Source organism: Enhydra lutris, unplaced genomic scaffold (assembly GCF_002288905.1).
Source record: "Enhydra lutris kenyoni isolate GAN:26980312 unplaced genomic scaffold, ASM228890v2 scaffoldscaffold12, whole genome shotgun sequence".
Classification (NCBI taxonomy): Eukaryota; Metazoa; Chordata; class Mammalia; order Carnivora; family Mustelidae; genus Enhydra; species Enhydra lutris.
In genome coordinates this window covers 5,587,385-5,601,804 of record NW_019154096.1, presented here as the reverse complement: position 1 = coordinate 5,601,804, position 14,420 = coordinate 5,587,385, and the positions used below count along the sequence as shown (strand labels likewise).

The following is a 14,420-nucleotide window of genomic DNA, read 5'->3' as shown; positions in this document are numbered from 1 at the left end:
GAGGGAGTAGATATTAAAAGTCATCAGTAATGACTTAGACGAATCTTTTCTCTAAGTAACTCCCCCCGCCTTCATAGGTCCTTCCTTGCTCTTTTCTTTGGAGGATGTGGGCTTGTGGGACGAATGGAACAATTGTTCTTAAGGCTTCAGAAGGCTTTTAATCCAATGGCTCCAGGATGGCATCAGTTAAACACAAGATAGTTAACACATCTGAATGTCTTTTCTGTCATGCTTCGAGGGTAAAACCCAAAGGAAGACAAATGTTAATCAAATAGGGGCCAAAATGATGAAAGAAATCTCAATATCGGTCATCTTATCAACCCAGAAATCAAATGCAGTTCCCCGTTCCTTTAGTGACAGGTAGCTGGTGTAGAAGGTGGGAATCAATTTCTGTCCAGCCAGCGAGTGACGGGAAGCAGGTGGGTCACTGAAGCATGTGTGTGATACGCTGAACCACTAAGTTGGCAAATATTGAACTATTTTAAGTGCATCTATTTTCCAGTTCAGTAAATTTTCTTGTTGTATTAAATTCATTAAACTCAACCCAGTCTAAATGCCACAGCACATCCCGGGGACCACAGGAAGGCAGTGGCACCCGCCAGCCAGCAGAGCAAGAGGTAAAGATTGATCTATATTCTCTCAGCTTCTATTTAATTTTTACCTTTCATGTTAGGGCTGAATTTTTATTTTAAAGTGGAAAACTATGACACGACTTGGAGAGTCAACTTGGATCTGGTTATTATGTGAAAACGTGAAGAGGGGTTTCTTTATCAGTGAATTGTCTTCCAAACCACAGTCCCAGAAACGACGACATCTATGACCTATGATTCAGGATCATTTAATTACCAGAGAGAGACAGAAATTACTGTTAGCCACAGTTTGGGAAAATCTTGTAGTTCAGCAATTGGCAAAAACACTGAATCAAGGACCAACTTGAAGATTAAAAATGAGGATTGGATGATAATTATTCTTTATTTAGAATGGAAATTTTCAAAAGAATAAAGGTTTTGGAACATGAACTATTACTTTGATTGGACCTGCTTCTTTGGGAGGGTCATTTGTTACTCTTAACTACTGTTTTCCTCTAACAAGGGGGAGTCATGGCAATTCAGAAACACTGTGAAAGGTGCACGGTACAAGGAATTTTCATTCTAGCATGGGTTGTAACTGTCAAAATCATAAAATCAATTTAATACTCCATATGAGAAATTTTCCAGTAATTTCTCTCAACAAAATAGAAACCAAAATGATCGATAACAGAAACTTGTGAAGACAAAAACCCGAAGCTCATGTAGAGAACAAAGATACAGGTACTAAATGTGGTTCTTTAAAGCTTCTAAAACACACCGGGCAGAAGTGACGCAGCCATCGAAGTTGGACTGGGTGAATGCATCCCCTCCACACACAAGGAAAGGTTTGAGATGAAGAGTCAACTGGCCATGGAAGTTGGCAGCAGCGTTTGTAACCTGAAGAGGTTAAAAAACAAAACAACAACACAAAAGGATTATGGTTGATGTTCTCTGCCCTCTTTTGCTGTGATGTCAGCACCCACCTGGGGAAATCACCATGTCTCACAAAACTGAGACCCCCTAAGCCCCTCCCCTCACCCAAGGATTCATGCTGACCTTCTCAAACGTTGACATTTTCACTTAGTTGACAAACTTATCAGAAGTGTGTTGAACCAGAAAATCAGTGGGTCATGAGAGGCTTAATTGGTTGGAAGTACAGTTTTTTTTTTTTTAATAAGGGGGAAATGATATTCATGAAATCATTTACCAATGATAGAGTCCCTGCAACATGCCAGACAAGGGAAACCAAAAACAGAGGATGGTGTCCTTAGGGAGTTTCCAGTTCAGCCCAGAGTGTGGGCATCGGACAGCATCTAAGGGCTAAGACAGGGTGAGTAAGAGCGCGCTACGGGAACGCCTGTGACACCAGGTGTCTCTCTGGATAGAGAAGCCTTCAAAGGGGAGGGGATGGGTCACTTCACTTGAAGTGAATTATGCCCTCATTTTATTATGTTCAACTGCAATTTGATTTTTCCCCAGCTTTATTGAAGTAAAATTGACAAATAAAAATTGTATATATTTAATGTGTACAACTTGATGTTTTGATATACATATGTATACATTGTAAAATCATCCAGAATCAAGCTAATATATCCTTCAGCTCACATAGTTACCATTCATCTTTCCTTCCTCCCTCCCTTCTTTCTGGTGAATCACTTTAGGATCTATTGTCTTAGTGAATTTCAGGTACACAGTACAGTATTGGTAACTAAGTCATGTTGCTGCATATTAGATCCCCAGAACGGACTCACCCTGTGTAATGGGTGATTTGGACAAGCATCTCATTCCCTGCTCCCACCAGCTCCTGGCCTTCACTGTTCTACCCTCTGCTTCTATGAGTCTGACTAGTTTAGATTCTGCATAGAAGTGAGCTCATGAAGCATTTGTCTTTCCATAGCTAATAATCTTGAAATCGGCTGAGAAGAACTTTGAGTGGCTAAAACAGATAGCACAGAGTGTAGATACTGAAACATAGACTTCAGTTTTCTGTTAGAGCCTTTAAATTCCTACTTTGTTTTATTTTAATTTTGTAAAGATTTTATTTACTTATTTATCTGAGAGAAAGAGACTGAGAGAGCACTTGTGTGAGCAGGGGGAGGAGCAGAGGGGGAGGGAGAGGGACAAGCAGGCTCCATGCTCAGTGTGGACCCTGATACAGGGCTCGACCTCATGACCCTGAGATCATGACCTGAGCTGAAATCAAGAGTCAGATGCTTAACTAAGTCAGCCACACAGATGCGTCTAAATTCCTACTTTGGATAGAATTTAAACAGGTTGGATTATTTGATTTGCCAGTGGAACACTACAGGAAGAAGAAGACTGTTAGGTACTTAAACATATTGATGATTTCAGAGTGCAATAGCTGATAATCTGAAAACAAATGAAAAGCAAATAACAAAACAAAACAAAACAAAAATAAAACAAAATTAAATAAAAAAAACAATTTTTTTTTTTTTATCAAAAACCAGATAAGACTGGGCAGAAACTTGGCAGTCTGGGGCCACTGAATAGAGGGGCAAATAATGTTCTGACTCCTATTAGGCCATGAGGGTGTTGGCTTTGTTTTCCTGCAATCACCAGCACTCCTGATGATGGCCCCAATATTCAAGGACAAGTTCTAATATGCATAAAGTATTCCTTGTTAGCATTTCTTGAAAGTGTGCCACATGACAATGCTTTACACGTGTGCCCATTTAATAAACACAGCCTCCCTGTCAGTTACTACTGTTCTCATTTTATAGAGGAGAACTCTGAGACTCAGAGATTATCACCTGCCTGAGGACAGAGATCGACGAGGTGAAGAAACAGAGATTCGAACAGAGCAAGTGGACTCCAGAACTCACCCTTGCGACACGTTCAGAAACATTTCCATGAAGACTTGATTTAAATAAAACAAAAATGTTTGATAGTCACTGATAGTTTTACGCATCTGGAAAATTCATATAAACAGGGTAACTCATTCATACACCTATACACGTATGCCCATAGGTATCATACAAAGTAATGCACGGTCACATATATGTATAATTTTTAAAACAAAGTAAAAACGTTTGATGGTCTCTTAGCTTAACGCATCTAGAAAATCACATAAATGGGATAACTCATTCACAGTATTCCTATATACATACATATGTGTGTGTCTATGTATAATTTATACACACACACACACACATAAATCTCCATTTGTGGTAAAGCTTTGATACGTTCCAGTTGACGTTCCTGTACAGATAACCAGCACTACTGCACATTAACCAGTATTAAGCAGGAGGGAGCCAAAGGGAGAAAGCCCTGCCCAGGGTGAGCGCACAGTGTATCAGTGCCCTGTGATTCCATTCCATGAGTGGTAAATGTCAGGTGCCGGGTCACGTGGCTGGACGACCCGGCCGCTGATTGGCCAGCCTGCAGTTTGGGGAGGAAATCAATCTCACTGCATTTAGGTAGAATCGCCTCTTCTGCAACAACCCAAGGAGGAAACTTTGAAACACGAAGTGTGTGTTGGCAAGCTCCTCCCCCCAAGGGAAGGAGAGAGCGAGGCTGTGGGGGGAGCCCACGAGGGCCAAAGCCACAGTCTCTCGCAGCAACTCAGCCTTTGGCTCTGCCTGCCGCCACAGGGAGGGACCAGACCACAATGACTGTGTCGGGAGAGCTGTCAGAGCTGAGCGCCCTTTGGGAAATCCAGATGACCTCGGCCCACATGTGCACCAAGGCTGGTCAGAAAAACCTCTCACCACCGACACTGATGCTCTGGGGTCACTAAGGCAATGTTTCTCTCCGCTTAGGTGATGAGCGGACTGGACATATACATCGAAGCAGAAAAAGCAGTTTTCTTTCCAAGCTGTTTCATCCCGCGTCAATGTGTTTTGTGTCTTCTCCTCACCCTCAGAATGAAAACTCCTCCCTCCCCATGGACGACCTCCATGACCAAGTCTTACACAAGCCTGCTGTCTCGTCCTTTTGCTCACCTTTGCCACATATCCTGTCTACATTCACACTGAGCTGCTTCACACACACCCTTCTTTGTCCTGTTTCTGTGACTTTGCACCAGCCGTCCTGCGGGTGTTGCGTCCTGCGTCCTGATGTTGTACCGCTCCCCCTCTTTGCTGCTGAGGAAATGGTCGCCCTTCTAGAAGAGCCCAGAAGTCACCTGTGCTGAGGTCTTCTTGCTCCGCTGGGTTAAGAGCCTTTACAACGTGTTATTTTATGACATTACTTGTTATTTTGCACTGTCATTATGTCCAGATTTGTCTCCCTTCCTACACTACGTGCTTCAAAGAGCAGGGGCTGGGCTGCACCAATCCTTGTGTCCAAGGCTGGGGATGGTGCCCAGCCTCTATGATGTGTGCAGTGGATGTTTATGGAGTTAAAAAAGAAAAGACAATATTGTACACACCATTGATCAAATGAAAGTCTTCACAGGGAACCATCTACACGGAAAGTGTTGTTCAGAGGCTCCCACTAAGGGGGCAGAAGCTCAAACGGAAGAGACTGTAATTAGAATGTTCTCAATAGCGACACATACAGGGCTGTCCTCTCATCTCGGACATCTGTGAACTGTTTCATGTGAACATCTCGTGTGCCATGTATGACGTGGAACCACACAAAGCCGCTGATTCTGTAGGTCAGCAACGTTAATATTGTCCGTCTCCATATGGTTTAACCTAACGATTTCTTTGTATTGTGATTATTAGCGATAAAAAACACACCCAAGAAGTCCCTTTGGTGTAAGAATGAAATTAAAGATGACAAGAGAGAGGAGCAGACCAGAAGGCTAACGGCGACTTAAAAGTGGGGATTATCAACGAAGTGAAGGTGATAATTAGCAAGAAATAATCCAGTGACACACTTGGCGACGTGCATCCTTCCTTCCATACCTAAGCTGACCGCTCAGACTGTCAGGCATCTACCCAAACAGAACAATCTTGCTGTGTGGCCTCAGACATGGCTTGACTTTGGGTTGATCCATTCTAGTTGGCTGTCCACAGCCCATGATTGGGTTCCTCAAAACCAGCCTTTCTGAAATATGACACTAAGTGACATCCATGTGGTGTGGCAAGAACGGAGGTCTCACCCATTCTAGTCCTAGATGCGCAACCAACCGAGTAAGAAGATATGGACAATATTTCAACAATTAGCCCCTTGCTACTGCATTTCCTCACTTGTCACGGATGTAAATTATGCCGCATTTCACTGGATCTAAGGCACAGTCAACCGGAAGAGGCACCAATAATTTGGGCGCCAATGAGGAAGAAAAATGGTGGCAGCGTGACACAAAGCTGTTGTACTTATCTACAAGTAGCTCTTCTGCAAAACTAGAAAGGACATACAAGAGGAATATGGTTAAGCCTTTCCAAAAAGGTCTTCACACATAGAGCGTGACTTCTCCACTCTAACTCAGACTTGTCCACATCCATGCTTTTCCCCATGTCACAGTCTGTCCTCTGCCTCCTAGAGCATTTCTTACATGAGTGCTCCCCTGAATTGTACTTTCTGGCTTTTTCTGAGTCACTGATACCTGTCTTGCAAGTTCCGGTCATGTACTTTCTCTGTGGTGAGAAAGAAAAGTTTCCAGACAGCAACCAGGACTCATACTCTCTTCTCGAATGGTCCTCAAATAATTTGTTAATTAAAATATCAAAGGGTTGCCTTGGCGGTCCCACTGTTAAACCACCCCAAACAGTCAAGTTCACATGTGTGAAAACAACCTCCTGACGGTGTCCTGGTGTGTACCAACACCATGGCGTGTGAATATGGAAACATATGGAAGCAATGAAATATGGAAACATAAAATTGGGTAAGGGGGTCGGGTGATGGGCATTAAGGAGGGCACTTAATGGAATGAGTCCTGGGTGTTGTATGCAACTGATGAATCACTAAATTCTACCCCTGAAACTAATTTTTTAAAAATGGGGGAAGGGGAGAAGCATGGCAAGTACTTAACCTGAGTAAATGCATTACAAGTCCAAAGGTAATGAGTGGCAGGATCCTTGAAGCGGGGCCTTTTCTGGTCACAGGGTCCCGGGATCCCAATGCGACTGTCTTCAGCACTGCTAGTTTAAACCCTCCATATTCTCAGTTTACCCAAAGGACCAGCCTCAGGGGAACCGACAGAGACAGACTGGCTATCTGAGGATCGATGTGTTCCTTTTCAAAGTATAAACGTATGGATTCCAGGACCCCGTGGGGTTGTCTTCCCAGCCCATTCATCTCCTCACTTTCTGCAATCAGGGTGACCCCTGTGGCTCATGTCCTGACAGGCGTCACTGATGGATGGTGGCATTCTTCCCCACCGAGCCCAGACGTGGCCACAGCATCCTTCTTACCCGATGGCTTCAGGCAGATCAGCTGGAGTTGGCACTTGGGAGGAATCCTATAAAGCCATCCTGGTTCCGAAGCCTGCAGAGCAACCACGTAATTACAAATAAGCAAATTAAATGTTCTTCATTGTTTGCTTTTTTTCTCTTTTCTCATGAAGCCAGGATAGTCTGAAGCATTGCCTTTGTCCAGACCAGACATGTTTCAGAGCCAAGAATTAGGAGACCATCAGGAGCGATTTTCTCTAGATGATGCCAGACACCTGCTTCTCGTTTCTTCTAATAACCTTCTAATAACCATCCACAGCCCTGAATTCCTAACGTCCTTCCACATCCCTGTCCCTCCTTGGGTCACAGTGGGGCTTTGACTGCTGTGTGAGAATAAGACAGGTGCTTTGGTTCCTCCCACAGTACTGCAAAACTGGCACATCGTAACTATCAGGGCTCATGGGAAAAGTAGGGTTGGAGCAGACGGTTCAAAATCTACTGAACTCGGACTGGATCGCTAACACAAACAGTACGCATCACAGTGAAGTGACCAGCACAGTGGATGTTCTCTCAGTCTCTGCATCTAGGGACATCTCTGTATCCTGAAGTCTGGGGCTCAGGCTTCCTCCTCCAAGTTATAGGTCCTGGAAAGCAGTTGCTCCTAAAAGACTTTTTTTTTTTTTTTTTTTTAAGATTTTATTTTGAGAGAGAGAGAGAGAGAGAGAGAGAGAAGGGAGAGGTAGATACAGGTTTCCTGCTGATCAGGGAGCCCGATGCAGGGCTCCATCCCAGGACCCTGAGATCATGACCTGAGCCGAAGGCAGCCACCCAACCGACTAAGCCACCCAGGCACCCCTGAAAGATACCACTTTGATCTAATTTTAAATTATTTAAAATATCCAGGATGCAGCCTTCTTCCTCATTTCACTGAGGGGGGAAGGTCTTTATGATCTCTTCATCAGCAGCAACAGCTTTGCTGAAGCCCTTACAATGGTGGAAAACCTAGCAGTTGTTAAGGCCACTGTGACAAGCACAGTTTGCCCTAGAGGAAGGCACCTCTGGAGGCTTTCAGGCTTTTTTTCTTCAGACCTCCTTATTTGCTAAGGCTTCCTCTTGGCTTGTGAGGAAATTCACCCAGATTGCTTGAAAACATAAACATGTCCAATACTATTCCCAAGGACACTGATTTCCTAGTTCTCAACTGCATTTGAAATAATTCATATTAAAATAAAAAAAAAAACCAACAAGGTGCTATAAAAGACTGAGTAATTTTTTGGCTTTCTTACGTTGCCTTACATTCCTGAGGGTCACGTTAATTGGACTTGGGTATGCCTGCATTTGCACAAACGGAGATGTCTGAGCCCTCCCTTGTGCTTTTGATAATCACACTGAATGGTTTAAAGTGATTTCTAACAATTCCAGGGTTGGAGGGTAGCTCTTGCCTCCGATTGTTCCCGGCGTGCATGGAGAGCTTACGGACTCCTAGTCCCACACTAAGGACTGGGGCAAACCCTGAGTAACTGCTCTTCGGAGGTATGGCCCACACTGGCAGTATGTACCACGCGGAGGACTGAGATGGCATTGGCTTGATTCTTACATTTCCTCACATCCTCTACTCTATAGCCAGGACGAACTTGAACCCATGCCATGGTACGTAAACAGCAGAAATTGAATATTTGGTTAACTCATTCTTTTATGGCCCTGATGCAAAGCTCAAAGGTAGTGGTTCCCAAAAGTCAATTTATGGCAAGAAGAGAAAAAAATAAGAATTATGAGCTTTTTCATAGACTGAAATGTATTCTATTTCTAAATTGGTTATGAGGTTATATCTTTACTATTTCTTTCTGTTTTCTTTTCTTTTCTTTTTCTTTTTCTTTTTTTTTTTCTTTTTAAATTCTTAATGGCAGAATGCAAAGATAGCAATATTATACTTGTTCCCAAAACATTCAGAGGGATTTTGCTGGTCCATGAAATAAAAATGCTTGGAACCACAGCTGTGGGGCGAGGCACTTGATGTGGCTCAGAGAACAGAGATGCTCAGCCCAAGGAATGTTTTCTATAAAGGGGGTGGGGGGCCAGGGGAGCTGAGACCAGCTTGGAGAAACCACCAGTAATCTCAGGTAACACCGCATAACCTTGGTCTGGACTCGGTGAATGGATGGAAATAATTTAAAAATGGAATAAAATTTTGTGTACGACTCATTTCCCAGAAACTTGTGCAATCCTCGTCTATCCACATGCTCATCTAGCTAGGACTGGAATTTGGGATAATTCATCCTTCATCCGTTCACCTGTGGCTAAGTACTCCGGTAGTAAACTTCAGGCTTTAAAGAAAAATTGGGGTCGGGGGAAAAGTCTTCATCAAATGCGGAATAAATACCCACCTTCACAATGTATGAGGCTGGAGAGAAAGTGTGGCTTGTGTTGATTCTGTGTATACATTTCCCCACCCCTACCATGTTCCCGAGGCCCTGAGCTGAAGCATGTATCATACGCCTGTTTACAAAAACAGGCAGGAATGTAAACAAACGAAGGAGAGACCACGGCTTGTGCGTATGTTAGTGGAAATGTCTGTTTACATATTTATAGACAGGGATCAAGCCCAGGCACTCTGAAAGGATGAGACCTTACTCATGGGTCAGTGGTGAAAAATATTATCAACCCCTCAACAGAGTTTTCCTTAAGAAAAAAATTCCATGGGCCAAACGAAAAATGTAATGTTTCTCTCTCTTTCTTCTATTTCTTTAAAAGTCCCTTTGGGCACTGATGAAAATGCTGTAAAATGTTGCTGCTTCCTCTACACTTAACTCACCAAATTGCAATTTGGTAAGAAATATTTGTTATTTAAAGGCCTTGTAAGTCCTCAAAAACAGTGAGCGACAAGGGTTGTTTCGTTGAGGATTTTTTTTTTTTTTTTCGTTTTCATCTTCCCTGTATCTCCTTCTCCATGTTACGTGGCTGGTGTTGAATGAATATTTGCTGAAAGGATGTGTGCACGTGGGGCCACCAAAAACTAATTCAAACTTTTCAAAGTTTTAAATTCTGTGTTCAAATGGCCTTTAAACGTGGAGGTACATTTTTTTCCTCTCTGTGATAATAATTTTCTTTCGTTTTTAGTTTCTTTAATTTTCTTTAGACACAGTCCATGATGCTTCCAGTTCTTGTCAAAGTAGCAGTGAGCCCGCACAGACATAAAGTCTAAATATTCCTTTAAATACCTTCCTTTCCTGGGACCCGGAGAAAGCATTCTAGAAAGCTCTAGGTATCAGGGAGGAAAGAAACCAAGTCTTCCGGCTGACTCAGCCAAGTTCTGTCTGTATCTTTTAAAAATGTTCTCATTGAACAGTCAGATGCTCGGGTGTTGTGGCACAGCCCGAGGCCCTACACATATGGAATATACTTGCATGATTAAGACACTGATGATACCGATTATTTCTAAACCATACGTTGTGTATCACTGAGAAGAAGCGACACTGAGAACTGGGATAATAATGATAAATGGGAGGGCTGATGATTCCACTTAGTCTGTTTTTAGGTATATTTTCTTTAAAAAAAAAAAAAATCACGCTTCAGGGTGCCTGGGTGGCTCAGTGGGTTAAGCCTCTGCCATCGGCTCAGGTCCTGATCCTAGGGTCCTGGGATCGAGCCCCACATCGGGCTCTCTGCTCAGCTGGGAGCCTGCTTCTCTCTCTCTCTCTCTCTGCCTGTCTCTCTGCCTATTTGTGATCTCTCTCCCTGTCAAATAAATAAATAAAATATTTTTAAAAAATTGCACTTCTTGTGGCCCCTGGTGTTGGAGGCTTTCTGTCTGTATCAGTCTATGCCTTAGTCCTTCGTGTTCATCAGGAACATATCAACAACCGTGTGCTTTCTTGCGGAGACCGGTGCATTGCTAATGGGTTTTTAGGCATTAGGTTCATCACGTCCTCCTGCCTCTGTCCAACGCGTCTCTCCGGTGTTCAATGATACTTAATGGTGATTTCACGAAACTGTCGCTTTGTTGTGCTTCAGGGAAAGGTCTGCTCGTGCGGCGGGCTCCTGGCTGCAGGGTTCTGGGTCTGGGACTGTGCAATGCCGCTGTAAAATTACTATAGGTCGGAATACCCTAGGTGTGAAGAAAGTAATGTGGTTTGGTCAATTCTCAGTGGAGCTTTTCTCTTTATTGGTATTTGTCTATTCTATTTTAATAAACCAAGGGGTAGTCGCAGGGAGAAGGAGCCGCACATCAATTATATGAGCCACGTAGCAGCTTTGGTGGGGCTTGAATGGCGAAGGACGTACTTTGCCGAAATTGTATATTCAATTCCTGAGGTCTACATTGAATCTGCTCAGATCTATTCTACCCTTCAGAGTCCTGAAAACACTGGAGCCGTCTATTTCGACGAGGAGTTGTTCACAAGCACACAATCAAGAATGAGATACTGTTTTCTCTAGTGCTCTTGCAGTAATAACAGACAAAACAATGGTTGTATTACAGTCCCCTTTACAGTTTTTAATTTAATGGGAGACTGTCCCGCCCTTCAGCCAGGTTTAGTATATTGATGCATTAACTCTTCAAATATGTGCAGTTGGCGAGCCTGTGGAGGGTGCTGGGGGCGGAGGAGGCACCATTTTTTAGGCAAAAGGTGATCTGAAAACTGGGATCCTTTTCTTTTCATCTAAATATAAATGTTGTGCCACAGCCTCTCAAAGGATCCAGTTATTCGGGATCCTAGGATACAGAGGACAAAAACGCTTTTGATCTGTGAGTCTAGTCATGATGCTAAAATCATCCGTCCTACTCAAGGGGGCCTAATCACTACTTCTCCCCCATTTAACAGCAGCCCAGGTCCCCACCGTTCAATTCCTTCTTCATCCCTCCCCCAACTGTTTCCCTTCCTTTACTTTTTTTTTTTTTAAAGATTTTATTTATTTATTTGACAGACAGAGATCACAAGTAGGCAGAGAAGCAGGCAGAGAGAGAGAGAGAGAGGTGGGGGGGGGAAGCAGGCTCCCTGCTAAGCAGAAAGCCCGATGCAGGGCTCGATCCCAGGACCCTGGGATCACGACCTGAGCCGAAGGCAGAGGCTTTAACCCACTGAGCCACCCACGCGCCCCTCCCTTCCTTTTCTTGATGACCTAGAAGCATGACCATTATTTCTTTCTGGTCCTCGCTTGTGCAGAATGAACCTACGGGCTTTTTGTTTGGGCTATGAGATTTTGGTGAAAAGAGTGCCGCCATTTTGATCTTCAGCTCCAGAAACAACCTCCCTTCCACTTCCACTGCTGTGAGATTAAAAGAGTCAATGCTTGTGCTCCTCAGGGAAACAATAATGGAAGACAAAAAAATGAGTGGTTTGAAAAGTCAGCTTAATTGAGGTATACATTAGATATGGTGAAATTCACCCTTTATGGGTGGTGTTCTATAAATTTTAACAATGTACACAGTCATGTCAACTACCACAACAATGATATAGAGAACATTTCTGTTTCCCCCTCAAAATTTCCCTTCTGCCCCTTTGTAGTTCATCTCTTTCTCCAAGTCACGGCCCCTGGTGACCATTGATCAATTTTCTGTCCCTACAGTTTTGCCTGTTTCGGGAAGCTATACAAATAGAATGATACGATAGATAGCCTTTGTGTATGGCTGCTTTCATTTGGAAAAAGCTTCTGAGATTCACTCATGTATTGCAAATAGTAGCAGGATGTTTCATTTTATTACAGACTAGCTTTTCATGTATGGAGTTAAAACTTTTTGCCCACGTACCAGGGGACGAATATTTGGGCTATTTCCAGTTTGGGGGCAATTCTTGATAAAGTTGCTATGAACATTTGCAAATAAGTTTTTATATGGATGTATGTCTTCATTTCTCTCCTGTAAATCCCTAAGAGTGGGGTCCTTGGGTCAGATGGCAAGTGTGTATTTAATTTTGTAGGAAACTGTGAAAGTGTTTTCCAAAGGGGCTGCTGCCATTCTGCATTCCCACAGTGAGAGGGGAGGATTCCATTTACATCCTCACCAGCACTTGGTACCTTCAGAGTTTTGGATCTGAGCCATTCCAGTAGGTTGCTCAGAGGATCTCATTTTAGTTTTACTTTACATTCCCTTAATGACCAATGATGGTCAGCATTTTTGTGTGTGCTTACTTGCCACCTAATCTCTTTTTGTGTGTGGGGGGTAAAATACATAAGACATTAGTGGTAGCCACTGGCAAACACTTACCAGGTTTCTGTCTCTATGGATTGGCCTATCCAAGCGATTTCATGTAAGTGGAATCATTCACCATGTAGCCTTTGTGTCTGATTTCTTTTACTCAGGACAATGTTTTCTTTATTCTTTTTTTTTTTTTAATTTATTTATTTGACACAGAGAGAGATAACAATAGGCAGAGAGTCAGGCAGAGAGAGGGAGAAGCAGGCTCCCTGCTGAGCAGAAAGCCCAATAGGGGACTCAATCTCAGGACCCTGAGATCATGACCAGAACCGAAGGCAGAAGCTTAACCCACTGAGCCACCCAGGCGCCCTGAGGATAATGTCTTCAAGGTTTATCCACATTGTAGCATTTATCAATACATCATTGCCCTTTTTTTTTTTTGTCCTTTAAATGTTTAATATGTGTATTTCTATATAATTTCCCCTGGGTCCTCTGATTAGAAATATGTTGAAGACATATTTCCCACCTAATGATTGATTTTTTTTTAAAGATTTATTTATTTATTTTAGAGAGCAAGAGAGCAGGGGGAGGGGCAGACCCAATGGGGGGCTCAATCCCAGGACCCCGAAATCATCACTTGAGTTGAAACCAAGAGTCAATGCTTAACTGACTACCCAAGTGCCCCCTTAATGACTGATTTTTTTTAATTTTTAATTTTTTTATTAACATATAATGTATTATTAGCCCCAGGGGTACAGGTCTGTGAATCGCCAGGTTTACACTTCATAGCACATACCTTCCCCAATGTCCATAACCCCACCACCCTCTCTCTACCCCCCTCCCCCCAGCAACCCTCAGTTTGTTTTGTGAGATTAAGAGTCTCTTATGGTTTGTATCCCTCCTGATCCCATCTTGTTTCATTTATTCTTTTCCTACCCCCCAAACCCCCCACGTTGCATCTCCATTTCCTCATATCAGGGAGATCATATGATAGTTGTCTTTCTCTGATTGACTTATTTCGCTAAGCATAATACCCTCTAGTTCCATCCATGTCATCGCAAATGGCAAGATTTCATTTCTTTTGATGGCTGCATAGTATTCCATTGTATATATATACCACATCTTCTTTATCCATTCAGCTGTTGATGGACATCTAGGTTCTTTCCATAGTTTGGCTATTGTGGACATTGCTGCTATAAACATTCGGGTGCATGTGCCCCTTCGGATCACTACATTAGTATCTTTAGGGTAAATACCCAGTAGTGCAATTGCTGGGTAGTAGGGTAGCTCTATTTTCAACTTTTTGAGGAACCTCCATGCTGTTTTCCAGGGTGGTCGCACCAGCTTGCATTCCCACCAACAGGGTAGGAGGGTTCCCCTTTCTCTGCATCCTCACCAGCATCTGAATGACTGATTTTT

At 43.1% G+C, this 14,420-nt stretch overlaps 1 protein-coding gene across 1 annotated transcript in view; it reads right to left on the bottom strand.

Moving 5' to 3' along the window:
* Positions 1–953: 953 nt before the first annotated feature.
* LOC111144835 (renalase, FAD dependent amine oxidase) overlaps positions 954–14,420 on the bottom strand; it is a 246,285-nt gene continuing 232,818 nt past the window's right edge. Inside the window, exon 7 of the mRNA XM_022499357.1 lies at positions 954–1,466. Within this exon, the coding sequence (XP_022355065.1) occupies positions 1,314–1,466 (153 nt within the window). The 3' untranslated portion in view covers positions 954–1,313. The remainder of the gene's footprint in view (positions 1,467–14,420) is intronic.